Source organism: Exophiala xenobiotica (genome assembly GCF_000835505.1).
Source record: "Exophiala xenobiotica strain CBS 118157 unplaced genomic scaffold supercont1.4, whole genome shotgun sequence".
Taxonomy (NCBI): Eukaryota; Fungi; Ascomycota; class Eurotiomycetes; order Chaetothyriales; family Herpotrichiellaceae; genus Exophiala; species Exophiala xenobiotica.
The window spans coordinates 3,831,737-3,850,576 of record NW_013562491.1 but is presented as its reverse complement, the minus strand read 5'-3'; the positions used below and the strand labels follow the sequence as shown (position 1 = coordinate 3,850,576).

The 18,840-nt window shown below is 52.1% G+C and overlaps 5 protein-coding genes across 5 annotated transcripts; 1 reads left to right on the top strand and 4 right to left on the bottom strand.

Moving 5' to 3' along the window:
* Positions 1 to 475: 475 nt before the first annotated feature.
* Positions 476 to 3,669, bottom strand: PV05_07615 (uncharacterized protein). Its single transcript, XM_013460456.1, has 2 exons — positions 2,115 to 3,669; positions 476 to 2,068 (listed from the first exon to the last, which is right to left on the bottom strand). Exons 1-2 carry the CDS (start codon positions 3,392 to 3,394, stop codon positions 847 to 849), a joined length of 2,502 nt encoding a protein of 833 aa, XP_013315910.1. The 5' UTR covers positions 3,395 to 3,669; the 3' UTR covers positions 476 to 846.
* A 69-nt stretch (positions 3,670 to 3,738) lies between these two features.
* On the bottom strand, positions 3,739 to 6,431 carry PV05_07614 (uncharacterized protein). The gene is made up of 3 exons (XM_013460455.1): positions 5,092 to 6,431; positions 4,869 to 5,030; positions 3,739 to 4,820 (listed from the first exon to the last, which is right to left on the bottom strand). Exons 1-3 carry the CDS (start codon positions 6,118 to 6,120, stop codon positions 4,251 to 4,253), a joined length of 1,761 nt encoding a protein of 586 aa, XP_013315909.1. The 5' UTR covers positions 6,121 to 6,431; the 3' UTR covers positions 3,739 to 4,250.
* Positions 6,432 to 7,404: 973 nt separating this feature from the next.
* On the top strand, positions 7,405 to 11,639 carry PV05_07613 (uncharacterized protein). The gene has a single exon (XM_013460454.1). The coding sequence runs from the start codon at positions 7,860 to 7,862 to the stop codon at positions 11,343 to 11,345; it is 3,486 nt and encodes a 1,161-aa protein (XP_013315908.1). The 5' UTR covers positions 7,405 to 7,859; the 3' UTR covers positions 11,346 to 11,639.
* On the bottom strand, positions 11,623 to 13,697 carry PV05_07612 (uncharacterized protein). The gene is made up of 2 exons (XM_013460453.1): positions 13,577 to 13,697; positions 11,623 to 13,451 (listed from the first exon to the last, which is right to left on the bottom strand). The coding sequence occupies exons 1-2, from the start codon at positions 13,615 to 13,617 to the stop codon at positions 11,696 to 11,698; spliced, it is 1,797 nt and encodes a 598-aa protein (XP_013315907.1). The 5' UTR covers positions 13,618 to 13,697; the 3' UTR covers positions 11,623 to 11,695.
* A 137-nt stretch (positions 13,698 to 13,834) lies between these two features.
* PV05_07611 (uncharacterized protein) lies at positions 13,835 to 17,675 on the bottom strand. Its single transcript, XM_013460452.1, has 5 exons — positions 17,160 to 17,675; positions 16,998 to 17,096; positions 16,775 to 16,945; positions 16,408 to 16,720; positions 13,835 to 16,356 (listed from the first exon to the last, which is right to left on the bottom strand). The coding sequence occupies exons 1-5, from the start codon at positions 17,265 to 17,267 to the stop codon at positions 14,051 to 14,053; spliced, it is 2,997 nt and encodes a 998-aa protein (XP_013315906.1). The 5' UTR covers positions 17,268 to 17,675; the 3' UTR covers positions 13,835 to 14,050.
* Between the last annotated feature and the right edge of the window lie 1,165 nt (positions 17,676 to 18,840).

The following is an 18,840-nucleotide window of genomic DNA, read 5'->3' as shown; positions in this document are numbered from 1 at the left end:
TCCTCCGCCTCCATAGCCTACTACTCGTCCTTTTGCTTCCTTTCTCCTTATTGCTAGAGTCTGAGTTGAATTGAGCGGCCATTGACCGGTCTAGCTCCTTGGTACACAGAGATAGTGTCTGTGGTTCATCTTCAACAATGCATCTGCCGAAGAGCTGTGCACGGCTGTGGCACTTTGATCCCACATCTCTTCTGTGCCATGCGGTGTTCATCAAACCTGCTCCCACAACGTTCGTTTTTGCCGAAGATAGCGTAACCGAACGTTGGCTCGCTTGGTAGCATAGCATCACCCGCTATGCGACCGCACGCTCAGCCTGCTCTGGTTGTCACTCGAATCTGACTCAGTACTCAACCTGATGGACCAGCAAAAGAAACATAGTCGACAGCTATCAAATCTACAACTCACTCACTCTTCACGACCGGCCTTGAAATATCAGGAACATTAAAGGGTAATGGTACACACAAGAATAAGGACGCCGTAAAGTCCGGCTTGGACAAAGCTTGTCATGTATTTGAATTTCGAGCACTCCATCTCACTCTGACATGGTAACTATTGACTGTGACAATACTCCGTAAAGGTAACATAAACAGCCCAACGCAAAAGCTCAATCATCAACTCATCCGTATGCTGGCTGCATCTTTGCTAGCTTCAGTGGCCGTAAGCACCATGAAAATCATAAAAGCATAAAAGGGAATTTATACAGAACAAAACATAAGAAACTCATCATTAATACCGCCCTCACCACTGCCCCTGCCCCTGCACTGCCCCTGCAGTTCACTCTCCAACAGCACAGCGTTCAACGACCACAATCTCATGCTGTGCTGCAAGGAGGGTAAAGCCGACGAATTATATCCAATTTCCCTGCTCAAATCCGAAATTCATGGCGAGGAATTCATCACCGAACCCAAACGCCATGAGCTCGTCGGACGTGAAATCCATAGGACCGAGTTCCTGGCCCGGCATACCGTAAGGCATCATGCCTTGGTTATGCATACCAATTTCTGTAACGCCCGGCAACATCTGAGGCTGACTCATAGGCTGAATCCATTGTTGAGGCTGTGGCATCACCGCTGGTGGTGCTGGTCCTGGACCCATGGCTGCATCCGAGAGCATCTGCAGACCGTTTCTCGCTTGTTGATGCGCTTGAGTATTCTGGTCCATGGAAGCTCGATTCTGTGGGTTCCAGCCCAAGCCTGTTGGCTCTTGGTGTGGCGGAACTGCCTTGTACACAGGCTGGCTGATCGTTTTTCCCGCCGGAGCATGTTGTTTGGGGACGCGACTACGCCCGTTATTGATCGGCTCCATCCGCTTCATATGCCAGCTCTTCAGCATATTGAAGATCAGGCTGAATTTGTGAGCAACCCTGCTCATGCCGTTCTCACATGTCTGTGTCAACATATCAATCATGCGGTCAAGATAGTACTCGACTTTGAGATCTTTCGTCTTGAAAATCTGCGCGAATTTGGAGCCCTTTGCCGAAACAGCCGAGTACAACTTGATCAACGCCACAGCAGCGTACGATGACCTAACGAAGAAAAGTGTCGGCAAGGCCCGGAGCATCTTGACATCCATGCTCAAAAACGCATCGAAAGCTGCGTGCGCGGAATGTATACAAGTGGTTAATGCTTCAATATGGGCTGGCGTCACATTGTCAGGGTCTGGAGGTCCCTCGATAGGGGTGGCATTAAATGGGGGTCGGAAGTCGTCGATATTGTGATTGTGATGCATAGCAATTTCGTGCATGTATAGATTAATGATTCCCTCAGTATGCTGTATGATGGGCTTCATCAGCATATCGGGGCCGGCGGTATCGTGCCATTCTTTCAATCGGCGTTCAAAGTTTTTGAGATGATATTGAGTCTTTTGATCGGTCAGTGTCAAATGAGAGAGCGGGTCGTCCATTGAAAATTCCATGCCGATGTCTTCGGCCATGTGTTGAGCACGAACTAGATGACATAGCGCTTTATCCGATGGCAGAGCATCTGATGCTGTGTTCAGTATTTCCACACATTCATCCGCATAAGGGCTCCATCGAGGAAGCAATGGACGTCGCAACGACATGGAGGAACTGGATCACGTCAGCATCAAGAATACCTTGCAATTGTAGCACTTACTTCGAGCACATGTAGTAGCATCCCAACCAACATCGCCGAGTCTCTGCACTGTTGGGGTCGCTCAAAGGTCGTTTGTTCTCGTTGTATGGCCTCCACATGTTCGGGCCTCCCCGTTTGGAACGTTTGCCCATTCCGAGGTCCATGGCCATTACTGCTGCAATATGAATGAGCTGATTAAAGTTTAACTCTTCATACTTTTCGGGAGGCTGGTAGAAGCATGTCGTGACTTGAATCGCCTGAACGAGTTCGAGCGATTTCTCTCCTCGGAAAATGACTCGATCTGCCAAAGCTCTCGTGATTTCACTGATCAATCTGGGTTGTATGTCTGGTCGGATGGTACCGGACGCGACGGCGCAGATGGCTAGGAACAAGACAGGCTTGTTCTTGCGAACATCATCCGCATTGGTGCCAGGTGGAAACACGACAAGTGGTAGATGCTCGCACATCTCTGCCATGTATCGCTCAAAGCATTTCCTAGCGGTGTTCAAATCGAGAATACCACGATCTACCAGATCAAGGGGTGGTAGTTCATCCGAATCGTTCCTCGGCCTGCTATTCTCCGACATGACGGGTTGATAGTGAGATGCGGACCCAGTGGACTTGAACGAGGGCGATGACGATTTGTGTAATTCGCCACCAAAGTAATCGTAGTCAGCGATCTTCCTCTTGATCCCTTGTTGAGCTTGTTGCGGAGAAAGACTCGTGACAGGCGGCGGTGGACCATGCCATTGCTCTCCGTAGGGTGGAGGCCTAGGAGGCTGTATTTGACTCTGCGATCTGGCAGGATCTACTGTGACATCTCCATCAGCGCCGCCTTGTGCGGCCAAAGTCGCAGTCAGTGCATCAATCTTTCTTTCCAGTTCGGCAACACGACTATCCGTCTTCTTTTGTCTCTTTCTGCTTGGCGCAGTTACAATGCATTGTCTGTTTGCCTTGGCGCACCTCTTGCATGAACCTGATGGACTGTTGTCATCCAGTTCGCATTTGACCTTCAGCTGTCGACAAGCCTCGCAGGCGCGTGGTCTCTTGAGATCATTCGGATCAGCTGGGTTCCCCAAGGGACTCGCATCCTCGGGGCTTTCATGTGTCTGTGGATTCTGAGGGTAGTAGCTCGGTGTTTGGATACTCTGGTAAGAAGGATTGGGCGATGGTTGTAATGGCGAATAGGCAGCCGGCACACCGTTCGGGTAGTGTTGTGGTTCGCGGGGTCTTGGAGGACTACTCAATGAAGAGGTACGTAGCTGAGGGTCGATATGATTGTAGGGTTCGATGCTCGCCATGACTTCAGTGGTCGACTGGTCGCGCGGTTGGAAGAGGAGACGTTGATGATCGGGAATGCGGTGGTTCTGGACGCCGTTCACGCTGGCCGGTGCGCCGACTTCAACTCTGCGATCTCTGTCAACCGTGATGACCTGCAGGCATCGCGTCGCGCCCAGGAAGTGATTGTCTGCTGGATGAGACTCGGATTAGGCAAGATTTAACATTTGTCGCCTTGTGAATAGATGCTTCACTTCACTCGCAAAGAACTAAGACTGAGTGAACGGCCTGAATCGTGTCAGTGGGCGTCGAGGCGTGTCCCAACTTGAAGATGACGGAGGTTCGGGGCTTAGCAGAAAAAGACTAGGTCACGTGCGTCTTACCTAAGCGAGCGAGGCGAGCCAACCGCTTCTCTCTCTTACACTCTCGGTGACTCTCCTTATGCCTCTTTCTTTGTATAAGGAAGTTGGTGTGGTAATAACAGCAGGTGTACGTCCTTATCATTGAGCTAGACAAAGATCCGGGGCTCATTTACAAAGCGCGCCCGAGTCGCGATTGAGGGGAACCGAATGTGGCATATCGGTCTTCACATGCTAAGTCAACAATGGTGTCCCAGCATTCAAGCTTCGAGCAGCCACTCTGGGTATATGGCGATCAACAGTCGATCCAATCGAGCCTGAAGTCGAAATCATATCGATAATGGAGTAGGGAATATTGTTGTGAATATAATATATTCAACAGCATGCGTCGATGAGATGGTGATCTCTTAAAGAAGGCTCCTCCCTGAGACGTAACGACCCTTCGAAACTCCAAAACTTGCCAAAACCAATTCAAAGATCGTGATGACTCCTGGGAGTTCTTCATTCGTAAAGTCGTGATTCATGCCATAAGTTTGTGCACGGGGCATTCTGCTTTGCGTTCGAGCCACTCCACGATGCAAGTCTTGTGAAATTTGCACAGACATTCCAGGCGTGCCAATTCATCCCCAACGTCATACTCGACCATGCAGATGGAACACTCTTGTGGACTACCGTCCTCGCCAACGCAATCTTTCTCGTTTGCTACAAATGGAAGCATGTGGACTCGCGCTTGGGACGGACCTCCAGCGCCTTCAACCTGATATGAAGGGTCTCTTGCTCTGATACAGTCCATGATATGTGCTTCCCGCATGGTCTCATCACCGTTTGGACCTCGAGGAGGCAATGCCCGTCGACAGATAGGGCAAATATCTCTTTCCTCCAGTCGAGGGCGGGACGGACCATTCAGAACGTTTTGCAAAGAGACCGGAAATCTTGTAGCAGCAGTTTCATAAGGGGCACGTGTCGGAACGTGGCTTCCAGAAATTGTACGACTAGCAGGAGTGGCCAACTCATCTCTAGGCTGACGAGATGCAGGATATGAGGGTCGTGACATACCGTAGCTCGATCGGCGTTCGGGTGGAAGGAATTCCTGTCAAAGTCAGAATGGAGCTCTCTCAAAAACTTTCTTGGTACTTGCTCTTGAAGGTACTGCGAATGATCGGTCTCCTCCAGCAGAAGAAGACAAGACCGAACGATATCGGGACTGCGAGGTCTGTCCATGCTGCGAACTCATGTAGTTCATACGATTTTGCAAGCCGCCAGAACCATCATAGCCCAGCGGATTATGAAGAGAGTCGTCCTAAACGCGCAAAGAGTCAATGTCCTTGGTCTCTTGAATATACACCTGACAGCCCACTTACCTTGGCTGGTATGACAGGTCTCGTGCCTACACCTTCATGACTAGAAGCCCGCGCATGTCCGATAGCATGACTCCAAGGGAATTCGCGTCGAGTGAGTTCGTTTTCCGTAGGAGGATAGTTCGAAAAGGGATCGGGTTGAGGATCAGGGACGCAAGGATTACAGAGTCGTACTTTCTCGCCGCCTTCGAGTGGCGGAAATCGATAGGGGGATGAGAGACCTCCAGAGCGTTCTTCATCGTTGTCGTCTGCTGTCAAATCTATAGGATCATAGCGGCTTCTAACCCCTTGGCCCGATGACGGAGCGACGTTTGGTCCAGGTGGATGGACAATGAATTGTCGAGGAATGGTGATGCGGTGGGGAGAGCAATCATTGCAGACGACTCTCCCACATTTTCTGCAGTGATGCCGTCTGAACATCCAGGTGAAAGGGCGCTTACAAATGGGACATTCGCTGACCTCAGAGTCGGGCTGCCACTGAGGCACAACATACCTCCTGGAGTTATCTGAAGAAGACCTGCTCATCCTGTTCTCGCGTGGAGGAGGGGGAGGAGCTACTGCTGGCGGTGGTGCTGTGGGAGAAGAACCTGTCAAATCGACGACGTTGGGTGCTGATCTTGAAGCAATTGTTTGTGTGTGCTTCCGCACTGGAGACGAAGGACCATCCTGTCGGTACCCTTCGTGAGTGGTTCTTCTATCATAGAAATTGCCACTGTTTGTTCTTCGCCTGCCATCTTCATAGGTCGATGTCAACCTCCTCTTGCGATCCATTGCTATAATACTGCGCCTGCGCTCTTCAGCAGTTTGCTCGTTCGTAGGGAGTGGAAGGGGACGATCTCGCAGAACTGCAGCCAACATCTGTCCACTGTGCGAACGGACAAGCGGGTTGGGGAGTGGTCTCTGATTCACGGCATTGAAAGATGGTCGCCTCTGATTGTAGTTTTCATCATGGCTGCCCGAGCGGCGCCGGGAAGGGGTGGCTGCATCATCATCGACACTGCTGGAGGTCCTGTCCGAGTCAGGAGACGACATCTTCTCGGTCGGGAGCCGTGCCTAAGGCCCACCGGCAGTCGAGTATGATTGATTAGCGAGCAGAGAGCGCAAGAGCCGAGCACGAGGCTTCAATGGAGTGTCATATCACTGTCAACAAGACGACGCAACCAGGCCCGCAGGAGACGATTGCAGAATGGAGACCCCGGAAGAATCTCACAGAAAGAGGTGAAAAGAACGACTACATGATATGGATGTGATGAGAAATCAGCCTCGTCAGAGAAGTATAGTGAGGTTCCAAGTAATTGCCACCACCTGGCGAGGCTTTCAGAGTCAAGCACGATTTACAAATGTTCGGCAGTGTCAAGCCTGACAAGACCTGACTCTAGACAAAGGGCACCAATCATGAAGCGTACAGTGAAGTGTCCGGATATCATGCCGCTCTCCTCGCGTGACCCCTCATCCTCCCTCCTCACACCTCTCATCCGATCAATTGCATCCGCTGTTCTCCTATACTACCATAGCTAGGCACGCTAGGTATGCTTGTGGTAGCGTTGCGGCATCAACAGAAGAGAGGTTCATCGACGTGAGTTCGGACAAAAGCAGGTCAGTACGGAGAGACTCTCGCATCACTGAAACGGCATGACGGACTGTGCGACAATATCAGGGCTACCGGGAAGCACCGCCAGTTCATCGGGTCGAAGGAAGAAGCGTGTCAGAGCGTGAATTGAGTGGTCAAAGCCGAAGCACGTGTTGTTGTGTTGGTGTGTTGTTGCACCATCGGATGGACTGGATTTCTCGCCTCGTTGCGTTGATGAAAAAAGAGGATGGGATTCTGCGACGGTCTCGGTCGCACCCTGCAAGCGAGAGAAATCTATGGGTACAGTGCCATAGCAGGTGGCCAGAAATAGGATATTATAGAGATGGTCCGTGATGATCAAGGCTAGGTTTGGCTGTCACTACTGGAAGATCGCCACGCCTACCTGGTATCCTCTAATGGTTGTCGCCGTTGTTTAACTCGAGCCATGCGAGGTCATGACCGGTATCATTGGTCCAGTTCACGATAGCGGCAGCGGCCAGCACAGCAGCAACACCAAAGGCCCAAGCCACTAAAAAACTGCTGGGTGCCGGGAATCCGCTCTTTGTGGGCGTTTCTGGGCGACACTCCCGCCCGCATCACCATGCACCATGGGCGTGGCAGGGGTCCTGGTCGGGTCCTGGAGGGAGGATGCAGCGTCCACCATATCGGGTATGACGCTTGTCAGTTGGACCCAGAAAACTTGCCTGACTGTCTCAAAGCGTTTCCTACGCTGCGCCTCCACGTTCTGTGTCTCTTCCATTTGCATCTTTCTGACTTTCTTCGTCATTCGTTGAATCAGATCATCTTCTGAAAATCTTTGTGTCTGAGAAACACACGCATACTTTCCAATCCCAGAATCCATCATCTTAACCCATCCCCCTCCTCTACCGGCCCCAACTCGACCGGCTGTCACCTGTTCGTCCGGAAGATACCAGCAGATATCCGAGACATTTTCAGCCCTCTCCTGTTCTCACGCGCTACTTCCCGCAAGAGCTTTCCACCGCAGCCGTTGCAAGCTCAGTATCACTCGCTTGCTCCTGGCGCTGACATCCATTGTTCGATCGGAATTGCAGAAAGAAAGCCGAGGGCGAAAGAGCTGGAGCATCATTTTCCTTGAGTCGGTCGTTCGTGGAAGGCGGGAAGATGCTGCACTACTAAAAGGTCGCAAAGAACGGCAAGAGAAGGAACCTTCGATTCGTCCATGACCATGTATGGTCAAAATGAAATCGTCCAGTCAATGCCGGAGCCGAAGAGAAGAAGGGCACGTCCGTCCAGTCCATCTGGAAGACCTCACCTACGACTATCGAGCAGTCTGCCCACCATCGTCCTCCTCCTCTCGTTCTTGTCGATATCATTGACAGAAGCGGCCTTTGTTGAATTTCACAATTGTTTGGATAAGAGTATAGTCAATTCGAGCCCGCGACTTCTTCAATTCGATCCACTTAACGTCTCGGCCATATTCAACACCAGTTCGGGCCTGCACAATCTTAATGTCACAATCTATGGCAATGTCTCCGGTAGGGCGACAGCTCAGCCTTATCCTGCCCCGGACGATCCGTCATGGAGCAATCCAAATGATACCTTTGGCAAGATTCCTGATGTGAGCGAGTCCAACAACAAATATACCACTCTCTTTACTCGTTTCAACTTGCTCAGTTATACTCCATGGGAAGATCAGCCTAGAAGGTTCTGTACCTCTGTGATCAACGGAGATTGTCCCCTGGCTCCCGCATTCTACGCCAATTCTAGCGATCTTGATGAATTACCCGCGTTTTCTGTTGCGCATAATATGGAGTCAAGCTACTCTTTCACCTCGATTGAAGCGACCCTCCGCGTACAATCGGGAGACGCCAACGGCCAATATTACAGTTGTATCGCTGCGACAATAACTCCAGACCTCGGAGGCTATCTCAAAGGGATCTTGAGATACCTGCCTCTCGCAGTTCTCATCGTTGTTGGCATTGCAACTATTGCAGCAGCTATCCTGAGTCCATGGGGATCGGCTGATCTCTTCAATTGGAGCAGTAACTTCGGTCGCGATGAAGATTTACTTCGTTTGATTACTCCTGGGTTTGGAGACTGCTTGCAATACATCCAATTTGTGGTTCTCACAGGGAGTTTGAGCCTCAACTATCCTGGCTTTTACCAGCCAGCAGTGAGCCGAGTCAGCTGGTCAGCGCTCATGTTCAATGAGAGTTTTGTTAGCGGAGGAAATGGCACCAAGAGCCTCGTCGATGGCGTCTACGAGTATCGACCTGGAACAAAGTACGGACTCGACCGCATGAGCCAACTGGTTGGCATGTCCTCCGACAGGGACATATGGGCCGATATGATCGTCTGGTTGGTGGTCATTGTTGCTGCTGCGACAATCCTGACTCAGCTGGGTTTTGCCGCACGCTGGGTATATCGGCAGATCGCCAATGAACCAGCAGAGGACTTGAGATCCAAGAATGGCCCGTTCACCATTGGCAACGTCATTCGCATCGCCTTAAACTACTTCATCCTCCCATGGATTGCTTTGTCATTCTACCAACTTCTGATAGCCTCCCGTGGTCCTGCTTATTCGGTCGCACTCGCAGCAGTTTCATTGGTGGTGGTTGTTCTCTTCGCCGTCCGGCTTATGCTTCTTTTCGCCCAAACGAGACCACGATCTTTCCTTTTCGATGACCTCCTGACGGTGCTTGCCTACGGTCCTCTGTACAACACATATTGCGACGACGCTGCCACATTCGCCATGATCCCGCTGCTGGTGAACTTCTTACGGGGCATCGCGATCGGTGCTGTCCAGCCTTCTGGAGTGGCACAAGTGGTACTCTTGGCCATATCTGAGATTGTTCTCATCTTGACAATCAATGCCTTCAGACCTTTCCCATCCGCCACTTCGATGAATATCTACCACACCTGTTTTGCTGTAATACGACTCATTACGATTCTACTATCTATCGCCTTTGTACCTTCGCTTGGCGTTGGAGTTTCAACTCGAGGATGGATTGGATATGCTATCCTAATAATTCATGCCTGCACCCTTGTTTTTGGTTTCTTCCTCAATGCTGTACAGACATTGATTGAAGTCATTGCTCGAATCGCCGGTGCTGGCGGCCGCGATCATGACACAGGTGCTGTTCCCCGAGGTGGCCTCAACAAAGTGTTTGGCATGCGACAGTTGTCCCGACGACTCCCACGAAGGGATGCAAACTCACGCCATAGTATGGCTTCCAATGCTGCCATACTTAATTCTATGGAAAATGAACAGAAGCAATTACAGATGGCAAAGACGAGATCTCGCAGTGTCTCGGCAGCGTCTGGTGCATTGCTGGACAGCGGGAGAAGCTCTCACAGACTGAGTTCAAATATTGATGGACGAGCGTTGGGCCAAGCGACACCTGATCGATCTAGCAAAGCCTCAAGACGTCTTACCAACAGACTCAGCGGTACTGCTTCGCTGGGTGGAATTGTCGGACTTCACCACAAAACCGAAACCAAGGACCCATATTATCGGCCTCCTCGTCGAAATACTATAGACCCACTTGCTGGAAATGACGCTTGTGCAATCGCTACTGTTGCAGGCGAAGGTTCAAAAGATGTGAAGCCGGATGAACGAGCACTCGACGATGACGCTGGTGAAGGTGCATCTACACCTTTGCGACAAGATGATGAACCCTACGAAGATGTTGCCATCGATACGCCACGGTCAAAGACCGACTATGCTGTCCGAGAAGTGGACTTCTATTACGGTGTCCGTGGCGCTGCACTGTCTAGTGGAACACGAAAACTGAAGACTGGTCCGGCCGATCCTACGGGACCAGTCTCGACAGCCAGAGGCTGGTTCAAGGGGTTACTTGGCGGCAAGACCAAGGAGAAAACCAAAGGGTTCGAGGTCGTGCGCAGTGCTCGTGCTCCTCCACCAGGCCTCTTTCCTCATGTTTCTGAACCCGAAGCTCATCCGGTCGAACCATATCACGATGAGCAGCAGAATGTTGCAGACAGTCGACCTGACCGCGTCAGTTCGAGAATCGCATCGCCGCCACCACAACGACAGAGTCTTTATGATGATGATGATGAGTCAGTCGTTGAGTCCGACGAGGAAGAGGAGCCGATTCCACGTGTCGCAGCACAACCTCCTTCCCTCCCTCTAGTCGAGTCAGTGGGAGGGATTGAGCTGCCAAGTCGAATCGGGTCTGAAGTATCACGAAAGTCTCGCAATAGACCTCCACCAACGGATATTCCAGACGTTCCTGCTGTACCAGCTCTACCGCGAAAGAGCTCTCGGCGACAATCCGGCTCAGACACGGGATCGCGGACAAGAATGCCTCCATCGTTTCCTCCAACAAAATACCCGGATCACAAAGGCTACGGCCAGAACCTCAGTGCGAGTCGCATACCATTTTCGAATACTCAACCGTCAGCTGCACGCAACAAGCGATATTCGACCGGAGCAGAGTCCACGACATCGAGTATCACGCGCGAACCAGATGAGAATGTGCCTGCTCCGGCATCCTATATCACTCAGCTTCGACACTCTGCATCGGCATTGGGCCCTGCACATGGAGCCGACATTCGCAATGATCGGCCGTCAACAATGGGCTTTGTCCAGCAACACCGAGCGAGCGATCATATTCACTATAACCCGAATTCACCAGAGTTCCAGGGTAGTACGGCCGAGGTACATGGACGGCCGCGCCATTGAACATGATCATTTGGTACATGACGATTTTTTCAATTATAGGAGGACAGAGCAACAGCCATTCGACCACATGAATTGAATTGTGGTCTGTCAGATATATACAACAGCGCGGCGTCCAGGTTTGTCATCTTTTATGTCACCTATCTATCTATGTAATTTGACGACTGGGCTTCTTTTTGATCTGATACCATGGTACTGGTACAAAAGTCGGATTTCACGCTTATCACGGTCGGAGAAGGAAGAAGGATCAAGTACAGTATATTCTAATTATATATACACATGGCACTTTTGTCCTCATTTATTTCATCGAGAGCCGAGCTGGCCTGGCCCGGAGCAGCACACTGATTTTTCGTTTACCAAATCCTCCCGGGATGCACAGGAACCTTACTCTTCTGGTTCTCGATATCCTTGATTTCCGGCAATCTCTCTATGTCGAGATGCTCATACACCGTCCCGCTCTCCCTCAAACACTCCTCCACGACCCTCATATAGCCCAGCGTCTTCTCCTCGGTCAATCTCCGCCCGACAATCTGCACAGCGATGGGCAGGCCGTCCATTCTCACGGCGTCATAGTATTTGTACGCTCCGCGTTCGACGCCGTTGCTGGCCTTCCACTGCGCCGGTAGTACATCCAGGTCCTTATCGACTTTTGTGACCGGCACGATGCCCGCGGTATAATCCAGCAGATTCCACAAAAACGTATACCCGCAACTCGCCACCGCGTCCTTCATCGCGCCATGCGGTAAGGCCGGGGTAGCATTGCCCGGGCACAAGATGAAATCGAACCCCTGCTGAGGTTTGTTTAGCCAGTCAAACCACGTCGCCCTGAAGGCTTCCCTCTTGGCCACCCATGTCCACTGCTCGACCGCGCTGAGAGGGTGGAAGTACCGCAACAGGCTCGCCCACAGGGAATCCCGCCTCACGTAGCGCGTGAACAGGTACCACAGATACTTGACCGGGCGGGGCAAGCCCATGTAGAAATGTATCTGCGCGGCGCCGGGGTCGTTGGTCTCACCGGTGCGGAAGAAAGACTTGAATGTGCGTCCGCCGTCAGCGCAAAGCAGCACGCTGGCGATCTGCAGTGCCTGGGCGGGCGTCGCGTTACTCGGGAACGAATCCACGGGAACTTCGACAACTTCATGTCCCGCCTTTCGCAGCGCGTCGGCCGTCAGCCTCAAACCCCTTGCAATCGCGGGACTCGGCCGCACGACGCCATCTGTGCTCATCAGACCGACTCGAAGCTTTTTACTACTCGTACTTGCGCCCGCGGCCGTGTCGTAGAGCTCTTGACGCCACGCGATAGGGTGGACCGTGTAATCCACCTCCCAGGGCTTCATTTGTATAAACGCCCTCGTGAAGTACGTGAGGTCGTCCAGCGTGCGGGCCATGGGACTGAAGACGCTCGGAATCCCCTCCTGGCCCGGCATGCTCGTGTTCATGCCGACTTTGGGCCATCGCCCCGTGCTGCACCGCAGCGAGTTGATGCCCGACCACGCCGCAGGGGCACGCACACTGCCCGCGACGTCCGAGCCTATGCCTATTCTCGAACCGTTCAGCGCCAACAGTGCTCCTTCTCCGCCCGTGCTTCCGCCCGGCGAGTAACGGGGATTGTGAGGGTTCCTAGCCACGCCCCAGAGATCATTCGTGCTCTCGAAGGACAGCAATGTGATGGGCAGCGCCGTCTTGACGTGTGGAATCGCGCCGGCGCGCTTGAGAAGTTTGACCATGACCCCATCCTGGCTGCACGGCTTGAACACGTGTCGTGAATATCCGACCGACACGTCGAAGCCCGCGACGGCAATCGAGTCCTTGAGAGAGACGGGGATGCCCGCGAGCGGACCTTTGAGGTTGACGTCGGACGATTTGGACCATGCCTCGGCCTCGGGCAGGAGGAGTTCGGTGATGCAGTTTGTGCGTTCTTGCGCGACCGCCGCCGTCTTGCCGTACGTGCGCAGGATGTCGACGGCCGAGAGCGTGCCGCTGTGTACATCGTGCACGAGGCTGGCGATCGGGGCGTCGAGGATGGATCTTTGGTGCGAGGTCAGAGGACCTTTGTAGAGATCGGGGAGGGATTCGAAGCGGGCATCTCGCTGGCGCTGCTTGATCACGCTGCACGAAAACCATAACAGGTCAGTGTCAGTAACGCAGGGCTCTGTCTGTGTTGGAAGGGGTGCGGACAACAAGAGAAACAGGAGAATCGATAAGATGGGCGGGGACAGAGACAGAAGTCTTACCAGGCCCGGCGATGCTCAAAGTAGTCGAATGGAGGATACATGCCGACGCTTACATGTTGGTAATTCCCAGAAAAGCGTGCGTTAAGAGTCAGGAGTTTTGAGTTATACGTGGCAGAGGAAGAATAAAGAAAAGAATGCAGAGTTGGATTGACAGCAGCTTTGGGAGGACACGCGGCTACCGACGGATCGTGCACGCGCACTACGACACATGCACACGAGACACGAATTCGACTGCTCTCCATCCTTACCTAGGTATTCATTCATATTAACATACTATGGCACAATGACACAATGGCCTCTTCTCCCTTGCCTACCACAGTGATCTAATGGTATCACGGCTGCTGCCCATGGCTAATAATATACATAGGGCATCTTAATATGCACTGTCCCGCTCAGAAGCGCCGCCCATTCATTCCATAATCATCCCATCGTACAGCTGGTAGGGGTATCTAGACAATCATAACATCAAGTAGCTCATCCCCACCAGCCATGTCGGCCCGCATTAGGAGCATACGCGCCCGTCGAGACGACCTGGTTCGGTTGTAAGTGTCGTTGAAATTGCTGGTCGTACGCCATTCCATGCTCCATTATACTGTCAAGGTTGTGATAGACTATGGGCCCCTGAGGTAGGTAAGGACCTTGTTTCGGTGCAGGATAATGCCATTGCCAGCCTTGTTGCCCGGCTTGTTCTTGTGACGGAACAACCCCATCCGCCATAGCAACATCTTGAATTCCTGCTGTGGACTGCTTTCGTGATGGTGGATGTGGATAGTGATCTGCCTCCCTCATCTGGGAAGCTATGGCCATTTGCGCCGGTTCCATCACAGGTCGTTCCGGTAGCATACCTGAGTATCCAATTTGTCTTGACGTTGCCGAATTGCGTCTTGACATTGGATCTGATTCGTTTGTTGGAGACCGGAGACTCTCTTGCGGTGGTGTGGGGGGTCGATGCATACCACCACCCGCGACGAACTTTGCCTCGGTGTACTGAGGCTGAGGAGGTCCCTCGGGTCTCCAGGAAGTGTTCTGCTGTTGTCTAATGTCAGCAACGCTCCGGCGTCGTAGAGATCCGTCAGGATGACCAAAAGCATCCGCTTGGTGCACGAAACCGTCGCTCGTGATAGGAGAGCTGACTGGATGTTCTGGATGCACAAACGTCTTCCCATTTGTTTCATAGAATTGGGCATCGTGCTGCATCGGAACCTGTTCCGCTTTCATTCGTATAGGACCTCCAGCATGACTATGAGCAATTCTAGCGTCGTTCATGGGTAGAACCCCTTGAGGTTTGGGCGCGGAATTGTGGACCCCGACATGATGGCCGTCACGAATTTCAGGTTGTGGTGCTTCGTTGATCGGCATGGGGTGTTGTCCATAGTAGGGATTCGATGCGCCATCATGAGACATCACGCCAAAAGATACTCCTGGAGATTCCCATGATTTGTCCCAAAGAGGTGGATGGAACCACATCGGAGGATGAAACCAAGAGAGATAGGGCAGCTGCCCAGCAGGGTCATCCGGATGAGCTGAAGGATAGTCCATGTTGGAATTGAATGAACTTGCTGCACTGGTGGGGAAAGAATGTGGCTCGAAACTGCCTTGGGTCCGCGGCTCATGGAACGATGCAGCTGCCATGTCCCCATATGTAGCCATGGGCTGACTGTATGGCTGATGAGCTTGCTCAGGTCTCACCTGCCAAGTAACAAGACTTCCATGCGTGGTACGATCAAAACTTGTCTGCATCTCGTCGTATCTGCTCCTTTTCTCGGATCGATGCTGATTCTGGAAAGAGGAGGGATTTGGGCGTTTGACACTCGGTGGCTCTCCAGCCTCCAGATGTACAGATTGTTCGCCAGCTTCCACTCGAGTGGCTGTGGAGGGCTGATTGCTGACTGGTCGCTCTGAATCTTCAAACTCTGAGTCGGCGTCAGCACCGGAATCCTCATTCTGTCGATTGTCACTCTTCATTTCGTTGATGAGCTCAGTCAGACTTGACACAGCAAGTAATGCAATTGACGGCCGTGTTGGGCCCGAAAAATCTTGGAAGATTTTCAGAGCCCGCTCGACACGAAAGACATCTTCTTCCACATCATTCTCCCCCCGCAGCAGAGAGATGGCCAATATGACAGCTGCGCAGTAAAGGCCGAAGCAACGCAACCAGGAAGAAGCGGTATTTGTTGCATCAAGGTGGTAAATGTACTCGAAGACATCAACAACTTGTCTCACTGATTGAAGCAGGTCTCTGGGAATGTCCTTCGGTGTTACTTTCCGCGGAAGACGAGGCCTTCCTGCTTTGGTCAACGTCTCCTGCACTTCGGTGATGGTTTGTGACGGCTCCGGCAGGGACTGTCGAGCCATTCTACATTGAAGGGCAACTTCAAATAGTTGCACCTCAAACTGGTGGTCAGCGATAGCCGTCCATAGTGTTGAGTCTGTCAGGTTTTCTTGTTGAAGCGGAGGAAGTCGGGTTTTGTGCTCTTGTAGAACGCGTAGAGCATCTTCCAGTCTCTGTGATCTGAGTCGTGAGGACCTCTCGTCCTCTGCCTTGTTAGTGTTGATGTATTCCATGATTTCCAATGCGAAAGAAGAGAAGTCTTGAACATTTTCTCGAAGCGTCCTCTCCTCGCCTTTCAGAGCTCTGAGTGATGGTTTGGCGCTCGGACGGAAACAAGAGGTTACAGATTCATGACCCAGAAGGAAAGTGAGTTGAGCATCGAGGTCGACCAGAAGCCACAAGATGCGTCGACGATATTCTGGATCATCGGCGTGCCTATCCTGTTCCACTGGCTTTTGTGAGCTGATTAACCCTTGTTTCTTGGGAAGAGGGATCTTACATCCATATATCTGAGCTTCACGCACGAGGGAAGCAAGCGCGATCCAAGCTTGAGCAACTAAACCCTCGTCCAAAAGCTTTCTTGTCTTCAAATATTTCAAATATAATTGCCGAAGAGCTTTTGAGAACTGACTGTCGACATCAGCGGCCACTGATGAGCGGGGTCCCACTGCAGAGAGCAATTGCTCAGGGTCTTGCGCATCGCTTGCAAGTAGTCCGTCTTCCTCATCGTATTGGGGTTTGAAGATCCGAACTGTGTGGATAGAGTCGACAATATCCTTAACGCGCCCCTCTGTAGATAGCAGCGACCGATACTAGGGTCATACTTAGATTGAGACCTGCGGAATAACGCGCCAATCCAAACATACCTCGTCTATGGTACACGCCAGCGAGAAGCCAGCATAGAAGTCATCGTGAACCCTGAATGGGAGACCGCGATCATCTGCGCCGTTTGTTCCGTAGTCAGGAACTTGATCTTGTTGGCCGAAGCCATCGGTGTCTTCGGCCTGGTCATGGTCCAATGAACCGGATCTCAGGGCCTGTCACGACCTGTTAGCCGGGACACCAGCATCTTCGACTGCAATTGCGCACTTCACTGTCCTCGCCATCCCTGGTCAGCACACTGGGATAGAAGCATCGAGGTTTCTTGCGCTTCCGCTGACAAGTTGAGCAAGGAATTCCGCCCGAGCACTATACATCTTGTTAGTCCTTGACCTTGACACGGAGTCGTGAGAGTGTCGTGTAGTGTAATACCTTGGACTTGCTCACGCGGCAGGGCACGCAAGAGTTGGCTCGTCTCTTCGGAACTCTTGTAAAATCGCCGCCTTGAGACGACGGATGCACTGGTGTTGTCATTGTCATATGTCACTCTCATGGTTCTGTGCAACCATGGCCTTCCTAATGAGGCACCGCAACCACGGATGGCGTTCTGTAAGTAGCCGATAATATAACAGGTATGAACGGAACGGGTCCTCAACGCGCAATGTCAGGGCGAGAATCAAATGACTGTTTTTAGGGCCGACAATAATGTGTGCGCAACATGTATGTTATTGTCGAGTTCTTCCGTTCCTGAGTCCTCATGGAAAAGGACGTCGAGGATAGAGTCGCGATGGAAGTAGACACAATGCGTCAAAAGGTCCAGCAGTGTGGGCACGGTAATAAGAACCACACAGGTGGCAAAGGAATGGGCTTCCTGACAGGCAGCTGCAAGAAATGGTGCTCCTTGTCTGTCTTCTGAAGCCCAAAAATGCCAATGAAGGTGGAAGAAACAGTGGGAGCTTTAGATTTGGCATTAGCGTTAGCGTCGAAAACTTGCTAGGATTCATGTCTGGTGGAAGCGTGCCAATCGGCATGGACCGTCAGCTCGAATGGGCTCATGGAGGCCGACGCAAAACAGTAATGGCAAACTCAAGGGAGAGCCCAAAAGGGCCCTGGTGGAAAGGTTTGACGAGCGTGGACAAGCAAGCTGGAGATACAGAGCCCCACCGGCTGTGGCTATCCGTGACGCCAATCGATTCCACTAGTAGTTGGATCCATTCGAATCGGTCGCGGAGTCCACGAACGTTCGAGCTGAGGCAAGCTCTCGCCCAGCAATCAAAAAGAGTGTGAGTGAGAGTTAGCTCGTAGTTTCAGGTCTGTGCTCGAAGGCGCGATGAACTCCACGGTTGACTGGGGTTAGCAAGCAACTAGCCATGAATGGTCGCCTTGGGGGCTTCATAGTCCCCAAAAGTGACGACTGGACTTCCGAGATCGAGCTGCAAACATGATTTGAGAGGATCCGATCCCATCTGCGCTCATCCACGAGTCACTGTCCAGGGGATCAGTGCCTCTGCATTGCGGACCCGGTAGCCACGAGCCCGCATCGTGCCAATCTACAGAGTTCAAGAGCTTTGATGAGCGTCGTGCATGAGAATTGACGCAGATGCGCGTGCGTGAAGATGATCGTTACAAATAATCAACGGTCTGGACTGACTCTGATGTTGATGGGGAAAGTCAGGGTCTGCGGGTTGCGGTGATGCGGTCCTCGGGCCGGAAAACATTATTCGACCGCAAAGATTGACGAGAGATCGCAGCCAGATCTTGCTTTGTCGTTTGATCGATCTTGTGTGACCAGGATGTCAGAACCCTTGTTCACTCCAGGGTGTCCAGGGTGATTGGCCTGAAACAATGCGACCAGTCAGCTGCCTGGCTTCCAAGTTTGCTAAGGCTGCGGGCCCCTTGGGAAGGATAGGAAATGATTGAATCAGTTATGAGACTGGAGGCTCCTCTGGAACTGACAGGTCACCGTTGTCCTAGCCTAGTGAGCCCGCAGTTGCAAGCAGAGACAAGAGCGCCGCATCGATGCTGGCCGCTCTTAAAGTTGCCCATCTGGTACCCAGCGTATCCGCTCAGGGAGGGCGACCATGGTCGTTGAGAGGACCGAAGGCACGTTCCT

Excerpts from the sequence above, each read along its gene's own strand:
- PV05_07615 (XM_013460456.1), bottom strand. The coding sequence starts at position 3,394 with ATGGCGAGCATCGAACCCTACAATCATATCGACCCTCAGCTACGTACC. Across the intron at positions 2,069-2,114 it reads TGCTACTACATGTGCTCGAA|TTCCTCCATGTCGTTGCGAC; the intron begins GTAAGTGCTACA and ends GACGTGATCCAG.
- PV05_07614 (XM_013460455.1), bottom strand. The coding sequence starts at position 6,120 with ATGTCGTCTCCTGACTCGGACAGGACCTCCAGCAGTGTCGATGATGAT. Across the intron at positions 5,031-5,091 it reads GACCTGTCATACCAGCCAAG|GACGACTCTCTTCATAATCC; the intron begins GTAAGTGGGCTG and ends TTGCGCGTTTAG. Across the intron at positions 4,821-4,868 it reads CATTCGCAGTACCTTCAAGA|GAATTCCTTCCACCCGAACG; the intron begins GCAAGTACCAAG and ends TGACTTTGACAG.
- PV05_07613 (XM_013460454.1), top strand. The coding sequence starts at position 7,860 with ATGACCATGTATGGTCAAAATGAAATCGTCCAGTCAATGCCGGAGCCG.
- PV05_07612 (XM_013460453.1), bottom strand. The coding sequence starts at position 13,617 with ATGTATCCTCCATTCGACTACTTTGAGCATCGCCGGGCCTG. Across the intron at positions 13,452-13,576 it reads TTTGAGCATCGCCGGGCCTG|CGTGATCAAGCAGCGCCAGC; the intron begins GTAAGACTTCTG and ends GTTTTCGTGCAG.
- PV05_07611 (XM_013460452.1), bottom strand. The coding sequence starts at position 17,267 with ATGACAATGACAACACCAGTGCATCCGTCGTCTCAAGGCGGCGATTTT. Across the intron at positions 16,721-16,774 it reads TGGCGTGTACCATAGACGAG|TATCGGTCGCTGCTATCTAC; the intron begins GTATGTTTGGAT and ends GTATGACCCTAG. Across the intron at positions 16,357-16,407 it reads TGAAGCTCAGATATATGGAT|TGGAACAGGATAGGCACGCC; the intron begins GTAAGATCCCTC and ends CACAAAAGCCAG.